General features: G+C 47.2%; 2 protein-coding genes and 1 long non-coding RNA gene across 3 annotated transcripts in view; 1 reads left to right on the forward strand and 2 right to left on the reverse strand.

Annotated features, from left to right (window-relative positions):
• The window catches only part of LOC118386451 (indian hedgehog B protein-like), a 13947-nt gene extending 1644 nt beyond the window's left edge, over positions 1-12303 (reverse strand). Inside the window, exons 1-3 of the mRNA XM_052523156.1 lie at positions 10985-12303; positions 8947-9208; positions 1-2397 (exon numbers count right to left, since the gene is read on the reverse strand). The exon at positions 1-2397 is cut by the window's left edge and continues 1644 nt beyond it. Of these exons, the coding sequence (XP_052379116.1) occupies positions 1697-2397; positions 8947-9208; positions 10985-11284 (1263 nt within the window). The 5' untranslated portion in view covers positions 11285-12303 and the 3' untranslated portion in view covers positions 1-1696. The remainder of the gene's footprint in view (positions 2398-8946; positions 9209-10984) is intronic.
• The window catches only part of LOC118377119 (myc box-dependent-interacting protein 1), a 160236-nt gene that overhangs the window by 49198 nt on the left and 97923 nt on the right, over positions 1-13115 (forward strand). The gene's annotated exons all lie outside the window — the stretch shown is intronic.
• LOC127931203 (uncharacterized) lies at positions 4239-5053 on the reverse strand. The gene is made up of 3 exons (XR_008140330.1): positions 5026-5053; positions 4695-4750; positions 4239-4362 (listed from the first exon to the last, which is right to left on the reverse strand). It is a non-coding gene; the product is annotated as an uncharacterized LOC127931203 (long non-coding RNA).

Genomic DNA, 13115 nt, shown 5'->3' on the forward strand with positions numbered 1-13115 from the left:
AACGACAACACCTCTTCCCCCTCAGGAGGCTGAAAAGATTTGGCGTTGGCCCTCAGGTCCTCAAAACGTTCTACAGCTGCACCATTGAGAGCATCTTGACTGGCTGCTTCACCGCCTAGTATGGAAACTGCTCGGCATCCGACCTCAAGGTGCTACAGAGGGTAGTGCGTACGGCCCAGTACATCACTGGGGCCGAACTTCAGGACGTCTGTTCCAGTCTGTGTCAAAATTGTCAAAGACTCCAGCCACCCAAGCCACAGACTATTTTCTCTGCTACCTCACGGCAAGTGGTACCGATGCACCAAGTCTGGAGTCAAGAGGACCCAGAAGAGCATCTACCCCCAAACCATAAGACTTCTAAACAAGGTAGCCTAGCGGTTAGAGCGTTGGGCCAGTAACCCAAAGGTTGCTAGTTTGAATCCCTGAGCCGGCTAAGTTAAAAAATCTTCCGATGTGCCCTTCAGCAAGTCACTTAGTCGCACTGGATAAGAGCGTCTGCTAAATTACTTTTTAAAAATCGATATAAAAAGGTAAACAAATGGCTACCGGACTACCTGCATGGACGCTGTTTTTCACTGACTCTATGCACACATGCTGGATTTGACCACACATACACTACATACACCCACACACTCACTCACTACATGACAAAAAGTATGTGAACACCTGCTCATGGTCATTAATATGGAGTTGGTCCCCCCCCCCCTTTGCTGCTATAACAGCCTCCACTCTTCTGGGAAGGCTTTCCACTCGATGATGGAACATTGCTGTTGGTTCCATTTAGACACAAGAGCATTAGTGAGGTCAGGCACTGATGTTGGGCGATTAGGCCTGGCTCGCAGTCGACGTTCCAATTCATCCAAAAGGTGTTTGATGGGGTTGAGGTCAGGGCTCTGTGTATGCCAGTCAAGTTCTTCCACACCGATCTCGACAAACCATTTCTGTATGGACCTAGCTTTGTGCACGGGGGCATTGTGCGAGCTTGTGTGTCCTACCACTTCGCGGCTGAGCTGTTGTGGCTCCTAGACATTTCCACTTCTAGCAGGGCAGAATTTTGACGAACTGACTTGTTGGAAAGGTGGCATCCTATGACGATGCCACGTTGAAAGTCACTGAACTCTTCAGTAAGTCTATTCTACTGCCAATGTTTGTCTATGGAGATTGCATGGCTGTGTGCTTGATCTTCTATACACCGGGCAGCAACAGGTGGCTGAAAAAGGCGAATCCACTCATTTTAAGTGTTGTCCACATACTTTCAGTAAGTCTATTCTACAGCCAATGTTTGTCTATGGAGATTGCATGGCTGTGTGCTTGATTTTCTATACACCGGGCAGCAACGGGTGGCTGAAAAAGGCGAATCCACTAATTTTAAGTGTTGTCCACATACTTTTGTATATATGCCATTTAGCAGACGCTTTTATCCAAAGCGACTTACAGTCATGTGTGCATACATTCTACGTATGGGTGGTCCCGGGAATCGAACCCACTACCCTGGCGTTACAAGCGCCATGCTCTACCAACTGTGTTACTTTTACTCTGTATTTTTATTTGTTATATTCATGGTTGGAAATGGACCAGTAAGTTAACGTTTCACTGTTAGACCTGTTTTCTACGAAGCAACCTGACAAAATAACATTAGATTTGATTTGACAATTTTACTTGCGACCTCCCGTGTCTTTTTTTTTTTTCTCTCTCTTTATCTCTCTGAGTCGTGCATGACCATCCCCCAGGGGTGGAAATGTCCAGGGTCCAATAGGAACGTTCCTATCCAATGCAGGACTTGTGAGTACCAGTGTAGTCCGTCTCCTAGAGAGGCACCAGTCCATCTGGTCCAGCTGTACAGCAGGCGGAGGGGGCCAAATGCCCAGTGGGCTAGATGGTGCTGGTCCATAGCAGCGTAGCACGAGGCTAGTACGCCGTCCACCACCAGTGAACCGTGGCGTGTCAGAGGGGCGAAGGCCCCGGTGTCCATCTGGATGTGGACCCAAATGACCTGGGAGAGGATTCCCTGTAGTCCTTGGTTTCTCCCTGCGGTCAGCACACACTGTCCTGGCCGTATGTCGCTGGCGTACATAGTCCGCATGACAGCACCCGATTCGCCCACTGAACAGTTACCCTCGGTCACGAACACAAGATGAGCCGCGGTGAGGGTCAGGTTCGCTCCCGTCTCTGTTCCCAACACGTAGAACTGTTTCCTGGCTGCAGGCTCGTGGTCCAGGAAGGTGAAGAACTCACTGTAGACGAGGTCTCCTCCGATCCTGCTGCCATCAACCCCCGAGGAGGCCAGGACCCGGTCACCTGGCTGGAGGTCCTGAACAGCCCTGCTGCTCCCGTCATCCAGAGTGACCAGAGAACGACCAGGGAAACAGCCCCCGGTCTTAGCTGCTACTGAGTGCTCTGAGAAAGAGGGAAAGGAGTGAGGGGGACAGGGTGGAGAGAGAGAAATAGAGAGAGAGAGAGAGAGAGAGAGAGAGAGAGAGAGAGAGAGAGAGAGACAGGAGAGAGGGTCTTATTGAAGGGCTCTGCTTAGAACTGTAGACTGACACAATAACTGATATGAAAATGGTTATGTCAATCGATTGGTTGTCTGATCTGCTACACACACAGCCCAATTCTAAATCACTAATTAGTCTTTTGACCAATCAGATCAGAAAAAAAAAGATCTGATGTCATTGGTCAAATGTCCAATTAGTAGAAATGGATCAGAATTGGGCTTCCTGTTAAAAATGCAGATGTCTTGTTATACCTAGTTTTAAAACAAATCTGGCATTTCAGCCCAACATGTTTATTCCATGAGATTTTAAATGATTAACATTTTAAGGAAACAACAGGAGCTTCCATTGAAATTCCCATTAGAGCTTTTGAAGCCCTATGTCAATACACAGAGGCAAACAAGCACATTGCACATAGTTACAAGCAAGCACACATGCATGTGTACACACACACACACGCACGCACGCACGCACGCACACACACACACACACACACACACACACACACACACACACACACACACACACACACACACACACACACACACACACACACACACACACACACACACACACACACACACACACACCCACACACACACACACACACACACACACACACACACACACACACACACACACACACACACACACACACACACACACACACACACACACACACACACACACACACACACACACACACACACACACACACACACACACACACACACACACACACTTTATTTAAACATATAAACATGTATTCCATTGAAACATTTGCAGTCCGTGTGTTTACAGGTAAACATTTCAGAAAGACATTCTACACACTAACTACCAATCTGTCCTTTTCAACTCAACTTTGCTCATGATTCAGAAGAGATCTATTACGAGCTAATGAGTAACCCAATGATTCAATCTCCACTGAAATGAGTTGAGGTCAGAAGTCTCAGTGTGAGACAGGTAAAGATCACATTCCTAGTGGCACCCTATATTCTCTACATTTTGGCCCAGGTCAGAATTGGGCTGCCTGTCTAAACGTAGCCTAAACCACTGTAAGTCTCAAGTATTCCAGTGGGTCCCAAAAACAAATATTTGGGAAGGGTAAGTACCAAGGCCAGGTGATAAGATTAGATCTGAGAAGGGAGACCAGGAAGACTAATGTAAACCACCGGACAGGGAGACAAAAGGAGAAAGTAGATCAGTTAACCAGCTCTTAGAGTGGGGTCTCTCTCCTTCCAGCGCTAACTCTACTCTTAAATTTTAAAAATCATAATATTTTAACTAAGCAAGTCAGTTAAGAACAAATTCTTGTTTAGAATGACGGCCTACCGCGGCCAAACCCTCCCCTAACTCGGACGACGCTGTACCAATTGTACGCCGCCCTATGGGACTCCCAATCACAGCCTGTTGTGAAATAAGCCGGGTCTGTAGTGACACCTCTAGCACTGGAGATAATATATAATATAATATAATATAATATAATATATGCCATTTAGCTGACGCTTTTATCCAAAGCGACTTACAGTCATGTGTGCATACATTCTACGTATGGGTGGTCCCGGGAATCGAACCCACTACCCTGGCGTTACAAGCACCATGCTCTACCAACTGAGCCACAGAAGGACCACAGGGTCTGTAGTGACACCTCTAGCACTGAGATGCAGTGCCTTAGACCACTGAACCAGGGTCTGTAGTGAGCCCTCTAGCACTGGAGATGCAGTGTCTTAGACCACTGAACCAGGGTCTGTAGTGACACCTCTAGCACTGAGATGCAGTGTCTTAGACCACTGAACCAGGGTCTGTAGTGACACCTCTAGCACTGGAGATGCAGTGCCTTGGACCACTGAACCAGGGTCTGTAGTGACACCTCTAGCACTGAGATGCAGTGCCTTAGACCACTGAACCAGGGTCTGTAGTGACACCTCTAGCACTGAGATGCAGTGTCTTAGACCACTGAACCAGGGTCTGTAGTGAGCCCTCTAGCACTGGAGATGCAGTGTCTTAGACCACTGAACCAGGGTCTGTAGTGACGCCTCTAGCACTGAGATGCAGTGTCTTAGACCACTGAACCAGGGTCTGTAGTGAGCCCTCTAGCACTGGAGATGCAGTGTCTTAGACCACTGAACCAGGGTCTGTAGTGACACCTCTAGCACTGAGATGCAGTGTCTTAGACCACTGAACCAGGGTCTGTAGTGACACCTCTAGCACTGGAGATGCAGTGCCTTGGACCACTGAACCAGGGTCTGTAGTGACACCTCTAGCACTGAGATGCAGTGTCTTAGACCACTGAACCAGGGTCTGTAGTGACACCTCTAGCACTGAGATGCAGTGTCTTAGACCACTGAACCAGGGTCTGTAGTGACACCTCTAGCACTGAGATGCAGTGCCTTAGACCACTGAACCAGGGTCTGTAGTGACACCTCTAGCACTGAGATGCAGTGTCTTAGACCACTGAACCAGGGTCTGTAGTGACACCTCTAGCACTGAGATGCAGTGTCTTAGACCACTGAACCAGGGTCTGTAGTGACACCTCTAGCACTGGAGATGCAGTGTCTTAGACCACTGAACCAGGGTCTGTAGTGACACCTCTAGCACTGAGATGCAGTGCCTTGGACCACTGAACCAGGGTCTGTAGTGACACCTCTAGCACTGAGATGCAGTGTCTTAGACCACTGAACCAGGGTCTGTAGTGACACTTCTAGCACTGAGATGCAGTGTCTTAGACCACTGAACCAGGGTCTGTAGTGACACCTCTAGCACTGAGATGCAGTGTCTTAGACCACTGAACCAGGGTCTGTAGTGACACCTCTAGCACTGAGATGCAGTGTCTTAGACCACTGAACCAGGGTCTGTAGTGACACCTCTAGCACTGAGATGCAGTGTCTTAGACCACTGAACCAGGGTCTGTAGTGACACCTCTAGCACTGAGATGCAGTGCCTTAGACCACTGAACCAGGGTCTGTAGTGACACCTCTAGCACTGGAGATGCAGTGTCTTAGACCACTGAACCAGGGTCTGTAGTGACACCTCTAGCACTGAGATGCAGTGCCTTGGACCACTGAACCAGGGTCTGTAGTGACACCTCTAGCACTGGAGATGCAGTGTCTTAGACCACTGAACCAGGGTCTGTAGTGACACCTCTAGCACTGAGATGCAGTGCCTTGGACCACCGAACCAGGGTCTGTAGTGACACCTCTAGCACTGAGATGCAGTGCCTTAGACCACTGAACCAGGGTCTGTAGTGACACCTCTAGCACTGAGATGCAGTGCCTTAGACCACTGAACCAGGGTCTGTAGTGACACCTCTAGCACTGAGATGCAGTGCCTTAGACCACTGAACCAGGGTCTGTAGTGACACCTCTAGCACTGAGATGCAGTGCCTTAGACCACTGAACCAGGGTCTGTAGTGACACCTCTAGCACTGAGATGCAGTGTCTTAGACCACTGAACCAGGGTCTGTAGTGACACCTCTAGCACTGAGATGCAGTGTCTTAGACCACTGAACCAGGGTCTGTAGTGACACCTCTAGCACTGAGATGCAGTGTCTTAGACCACTGAACCAGGGTCTGTAGTGACACCTCTAGCACTGAGATGCAGTGTCTTAGACCACTGAACCAGGGTCTGTAGTGACACCTCTAGCACTGAGATGCAGTGTCTTAGACCACTGAACCAGGGTCTGTAGTGACACCTCTAGTACTGAGATGCAGTGCCTTAGACCACTGAACCAGGGTCTGTAGTGACACCTCTAGCACTGAGATGCAGTGTCTTAGACCACTGAACCAGGGTCTGTAGTGACACCTCTAGCACTGGAGATGCAGTGTCTTAGACCACTGAACCAGGGTCTGTAGTGACACCTCTAGCACTGGAGATGCAGTGTCTTAGACCGCTGAACCAGGGTCTGTAGTGACACCTCTAGCACTGGAGATGCAGTGTCTTAGACCGCTGAACCAGGGTCTGTAGTGACACCTCTAGCACTGGAGATGCAGTGCCTTGGACCACTGAACCAGGGTCTGTAGTGACACCTCTAGCACTGGAGATGCAGTGTCTTAGACCACTGAACCAGGGTCTGTAGTGACACCTCTAGCACTGGAGATGCAGTGTCTTAGACCACTGAACCAGGGTCTGTAGTGACACCTCTAGCACTGAGATGCAGTGTCTTAGACCACTGAACCAGGGTCTGTAGTGACACCTCTAGCACTGGAGATGCAGTGTCTTAGACCACTGAACCAGGGTCTGTAGTGACACCTCTAGCACTGAGATGCAGTGCCTTGCACCGCCGCGCCACTCGATCTAAGGCACTGCATCCTGTCAACACACAGTCACGTGTGCATGCAGATAGGCATTAATGGGGCCTGACTCTTGTTGACCCTGTGTTACACTTCCATCCATTTAGACAGAAATAATTAGAGAACACACACCTCAGTTATCACCACCAGATAATGTAGTATACAGTGAGGCACTGCCATAGTTTAGATAATGTAGTCTACAGTGAGGCACTGCCATAGTTTAGATAATGTAGTCTACAGTGAGGCACTGCCATAGTTTAGATAATGTAGTCTACAGTGAGGCACTGCCATAGTTTAGATAATGTAGTATACAGTGAGGCTCTACCAAAGTCTAGATAATGTAGTCTACAGTGAGGCACTACCATAGTTTAGATAATGTAGTATACAGTGAGGCTCTACCAAAGTCTAGATAATGTAGACTACAGTGAGGCTCTACCAAAGTCTAGATAATGTAGTCTACAGTGAGGCTCTACCATAGTCTAGATAATGTAGTCTACAGTGAGGCACTGCCATAGTTTAGATAATGTAGTCTACAGTGAGGCACTGCCATAGTCTAGATAATGTAGTCTACAGTGAGGCACTGCCATAGTTTAGATAATGTAGTATACAGTGAGGCTCTACCAAAGTCTAGATAATGTAGTCTACAGTGAGGCACTGCCATCGTTTAGATAATGTAGTATACAGTGAGGCTCTACCAAAGTCTAGATAATGTAGTATACAGTGAGGCCCTACCAAAGTCTAGATAATGTAGTCTACAGCGAGACCCTACCAAAGTCTAGATAATGTAGTATACAGTGTGGCACTGCCATAGTTTAGATAATGTAGTCTACAGTGAGGCACTGCCATAGTTTAGATAATGTAGTCTACAGTGAGGCACTGCCATAGTTTAGATAATGTAGTCTACAGTGAGGCACTGCCATAGTCTAGATAATGTAGTCTACAGTGAGGCACTGCCATAATTTAGATAATGTAGTATACAGTGAGGCTCTACCAAGTCTAGATAATGTAGTCTACAGTGAGGCACTGCCATAGTCTAGATAATGTAGTATACAGTGAGGCACTGCCATAGTTTAGATAATGTAGTCTACAGTGAGGCACTGCCATAGTTTAGATAATGTAGTATACAGTGAGGCACTGCCATAGTTTAGATAATGTAGTATACAGTGAGGCACTGCCATAGTTTAGATAATGTAGTCTACAGTGAGGCACTGCCATAGTTTAGATAATGTAGTATACAGTGAGGCTCTACCAAAGTCTAGATAATGTAGTCTACAGCGAGACCCTACCAAAGTCTAGATAATGTAGTATACAGTGAGGCTCTACCAAAGTCTAGATAATGTAGTCTACAGTGAGGCACCGCCATAGTTTAGATAATGTAGTCCACAGTGAGGCCCTACCAAAGTCTAGATAATGTAGTATACAGTGAGGTTCTACCAAAGTCTAGATAATGTAGTCTACAGTGAGGCACCGCCATAGTTTAGATAATGTAGTCCACAGTGAGGCCCTACCAAAGTCTAGATAATGTAGTATACAGTGAGGCTCTACCAAAGTCTAGATAATGTAGTCTACAGTGAGGCACTGCCATAGTTTAGATAATGTAGTATACAGTGAGGCTCTACCAAAGTCTAGATAATGTAGTCTACAGTGAGGCCCTACAAAAGTCTAGATAATGTAGTCTACAGTGACACCCTACCAAAGTCTAGATAATGTAGTCTACAGTGACGCCCTACCCACGTCCAGATAATAAAGACTACAGCAAGGCACGACCCACATCCAGAGCCCAGAAAGCTCTTCCTCTAATTGACTCCCTGCAGACAGTTGTCTTGACAGACTGCCGGTAATGAGCTGTCTCACCTCAGGTCTAGCACCTCACCCCACCTGACCCCTCGTCTAGCACCTCACCTGAGTTGGCCTAATAACAACTGACAGCACTCAGACCAAAGGGACAACTGGGTAGCTTTAACAAATCAATAGGGGTTAACTTGATCACCGTAGAAAGCAGCACTCTAGTCTCTTTCTGACATACAATTGTCAAACTCTCTCTAAGCTCACCAGTGAGACTGCAGTTGCAGCACTGCATGTTGCCAGTACAATAGTTCGTACTTTTATACAGGTTGGTAATAAGATGTTTTTTTTCTTGCTCCGTTTGAGTCCCATCCCCATACCTGACTTGACACTGCAGTGCACGTGTGCCTTCGATTCGTAGTAGACCCAGTCGAAGCCAGCCTCCACGGCCAGGCGAGCCAGCATGGAGTACTTGTTCCTGTCCCGGTCTGAGGTGGTGATGTCCACCGCTCTTCCCTCATAATGGAGGGAGTCCTCTGAGTGGTGCCCGTCCTCGTCCCATCCTTCTGTCACTCTCAGCTTCACCCCAGGCCACATGTTCATCACAGAGATGGCCAAGGAGTTCAGCTTGTCTTTACAACGCTGGGGGAGAGAGAGGAGAGAGAGGGATGACTAACAACGCTGGGGGAGAGAGAGGAGAGAGAGGAGAGAGAGGGATGACTAACAATGCTGGGGGAGAGAGAGGAGAGAGAGGGATGACTAACAACGCTGGGGGAGAAAGAGGAGAGAGAGGAGAGAGAGGGATGACTAACAACGCTGGGGGAGAGAGAGGAGAGAGAGGAGAGAGAGGGATGACTAACAACGCTGGGGGAGAGAGAGGAGAGAGAGGAGAGAGAGGCATGACTAACAACGCTGGGGAGAGAGAGGAGAGAGAGGAGAGAGAGGGATGACTAACAACGCTGGGGGAGAGAGAGGAGAGAGAGGAGAGAGAGGGATGACTAACAACGCTGGGGGGAGAAAGAGGAGAGAGAGGAGAGAGAGGGATGACTAACAATGCTGGGGGAGAGAGAGGAGAGAGAGGAGAGAGAAGGATGACTAACAACGCTGGGGGAGAGAGAGGAGAGAGAGGCATGACTAACAACGCTGGGGGAGAGAGAGGAGAGAGAGGAGAGAGAGGGATGACTAACAACGCTGGGGGAGAGAGAGGAGAGAGAGGAGAGAGAGGGATGACTAACAACGCTGGGGGAGAGAGAGGAGAGAGAGGGATAACTAACAACGCTGGGGGAGAAAGAGGAGAGAGAGGAGAGAGAGGGATGACTAACAACGCTGGGGGAGAGAGAGGAGAGAGAGGAGAGAGAGGGATGACTAACAACGCTGGGGGAGAAAGAGGAGACACAATAAGAAACTGGTTTGAGTGAGACACTAGGCTGTTAAGAGTTGTGAGATTATCACAGGAAAACAACTAGTTTAGACATACAGGCTATAGTTTACAATGGGATTAATGTGATCTACACTCATAAATGGTGTAGACAGTTTGTCACAGAGGGTCAAAGTGAACTAGCCTACAACCGATGCAATAGACATGTATAGACATGTTTTGTCTTTGACGAAATATTGACCATGTTCAAAACGGTCTAAAGGAAGATGGTTTGCTTTGTTTTTTTTTTTACATCCTAATAAAATTGATTGATGTACTGACATGTTATTTATTCAACCCTGAAGTTAGAAGAGATCAGAGAGATTTCAGCAAATAAATCGTTAGCTATTCCAACATGTTCCATGCGTAATTGCACGTGCGTAATTCCACTACTCAAAACAGGTAGAAAATACGTGGACGTTTGTGATTAAAATGTTGGCATACTATTCTTGTCCATCGAGGGTTATTTATATTCTTTAAAAAATAGATATGTATATTTTTTATGAACAATAGAATTCAACCGGCGACCCTAAACATTTATCAACTCAATAACTCGCGCTCTTACAAGTTTTGGTGATGTCTACATGCATGCGTAGCTTAATTTATCTCTGAAACCGGAGACAAAGTTAACACATCAAAACATGCAAAAGTAGTTTACAGTGTTTCAATACAACCTAAATGTGTAGCGGGTAGCCTACAGTTAAAGCCTATGTGCCTATGGCATAATTGACGTGTAATTTTGAACTGTCAACAGAAATCCGTTGAACCGAAACAGAGATGAAAGCGCTGAGAATCAATAATGTTTAAAGTAATGGTTTAAATTTTTAACAATGTGCAAATAGAAGCTCTCAAATGAACGATACATTTTTAACAATGTGCAAATAGAAGCTCTCAAATGAACGATGAACGACAGGTCCAGTAATACGTTCTGGTCGCCACAGCCGTCAAAGTGAGACAAAAGCCACCAGATAACGTTTTAAAACCCCACGCCAGCTTCTCACCTGGGTCATAAGTCGATCGGCAGCCGTATTCTCCTCATCTTTAAAAATGATATCAGGGTTATAGTTGGGAGTGAGTTCTTTGAACCGTTCTGAGTTTCTCGTTATTTTGCCTTCGTGTCTGCCACTGGCGCCCAGTGTTTTCTCGGCAACGTTTGGGCTGAACTGCTTATAAGCGAGGGGTGTGAGCTTCTTTGGCAGACGTCTCTTGCCGTATCCCCTCCCCGGCCCACAGCCCTCGGTTACAGGTGCGAGAAACAGGGCGCAGCCGATGAAGAGCCCTACAAGCACGGAGAGACGCATCCCAGCCAGACCGGCAGGGCCGGCCACTCCGAAGCGGAGTGGTAAGGTGGCGCAGGTCGCGGAGGTGTCGCAAGCTACCCCCTCCCCTGGATGCTCCGTGTTCCCCCCACAGGGTAAGGAATGGAGGTTAGGGGACAGAATATTTCAATATTATATAAGCCTTATCCACGCCATCCTCGGTGCGCACAGCAACTGTCCGTAAAAGCCCCCCAAAACAGTCATTTAGCCGAATGTTTTGTTTTGTGTAACCGGTAGCAGGGGTAAAAGTTCAATGTCTCCGGGGTCCGAGTCCGGTGTTGTCCAAACGTCGCCGCTTAACTGTATCTTGTTCTTTCTCGTCGTCGGGAGCCAACAGATATGGGTATGGAGTTGAAAAGGCTGCTCATTTAAACAAACAGGTTCAAAGTAGATCTTCTGTAGTGAACAGTGGTCGCAGATTGTCTTCTTCGTGCTGTGGTTTTGCCACTGAGGTGCTGTCAATGTCAAACGAGGAGGAACACTACTGGTTCTGGCGTTTCTCCTTCTTGTCCCGTTTTTTTGTCTCTGCCGCTTTGCCTTTCCAGTTGAATTGGGAATTCGAGGCATCAGTTGCCACTCGAGACCGCACCCTGCCAGGCCTGCCCTTCTATCCTGCTCTGCCTCTCCGCCCATCGGGTCACTGTGGGTGCCACTGCCCTGTCCTCTACCCACCGCTACGGGCTCTGCCCCTCAGCTTGCCACCTCAGAAGGCCCGTCAGGCGTTAACTTGCATCACTCTGACTGCTCTGCTGCAGTGGAGGAGTAAGGAGCCACTAGCCTCTCCACTTATCCTAAACGTATCACTTTCTTTATCAGCTCAGGTCTTATGTTGACACTGTATTAACAATGCATACAGCCTTGGGCTATAGTATGTTACAGCGTAAGCACGATAATGATGAGCGGGGCACCTAACTTCATGGTCTATTATTAGGCTGGTCAAGGTAGTCTACTTCTTTGCTATCAGTTAGAAAATGCTAGTTAAATGTTGCCAGATATTCTGTACGTTTGAAATTAAAAATGAAATAATAAACGAATGAAAAAAAAACATGTATTGCTGTGAAGGGATTTTTATTTCGTACATTTATATTTCAGTGATTTAGCAGACGCTCTTATCCAGAGAAACTAGGGTTAAGTGCCTTGCGCAAGGACACAGACAGCTTGTTCACCTAGTTAAGCTCAGGGATTCGAACCAGAAAACCATTTAGTCACTGGCCCAACATTCTTAAACTACTTAGTCTTCCTGCTGTACGTCGCGAGTATCACAATGCGGGAAAAAACACGCATCATTCCAAATGTTTCGATTTTATTTTTATTAATCTTTTAACTTTATTTTAGTAGGCAAGTCAGTTAAGAACAAATTCTTATTTTCAATCACGGCCTAGGAACAGTGGGTTAAGTGCCTGTTCAGGGGCAGAACAACAGATTTGTACCTTGTGAGCTCAGGGATTTGAACTTGCAACCTTTCGGTTACTAGTCCAACACTCTAACCACTAGGCTACCCTGTAACATGACTGGGGTTCATTTAGTGGATAGATTTACACTGGACCCTTTTTAAAATCAGTATTGCCCTGTTAGCAGTATGTAGGGCTGTTGTTCACTACAGGCTACGGTGCATTCCAACTTATCAGGTCAAAGTGCAGTAAGTGTGACACACTTGGTTGATACCAGAGGGTTTCCTTCTGCTTTTCACTCTCAAGTCAGACTGCTCTCACTAACTCTGATCTGCTCAATACAGCTGCCGAGAGACAGAAAAATCAAAGTGGCTGATCAATATAGTGTGTAAAAACCAAACCAGTAATCCTTCTACCACGAA

This window comes from Oncorhynchus keta, chromosome 7 (assembly GCF_023373465.1).
Source record: "Oncorhynchus keta strain PuntledgeMale-10-30-2019 chromosome 7, Oket_V2, whole genome shotgun sequence".
NCBI lineage: Eukaryota > Metazoa > Chordata > Actinopteri > Salmoniformes > Salmonidae > Oncorhynchus > Oncorhynchus keta.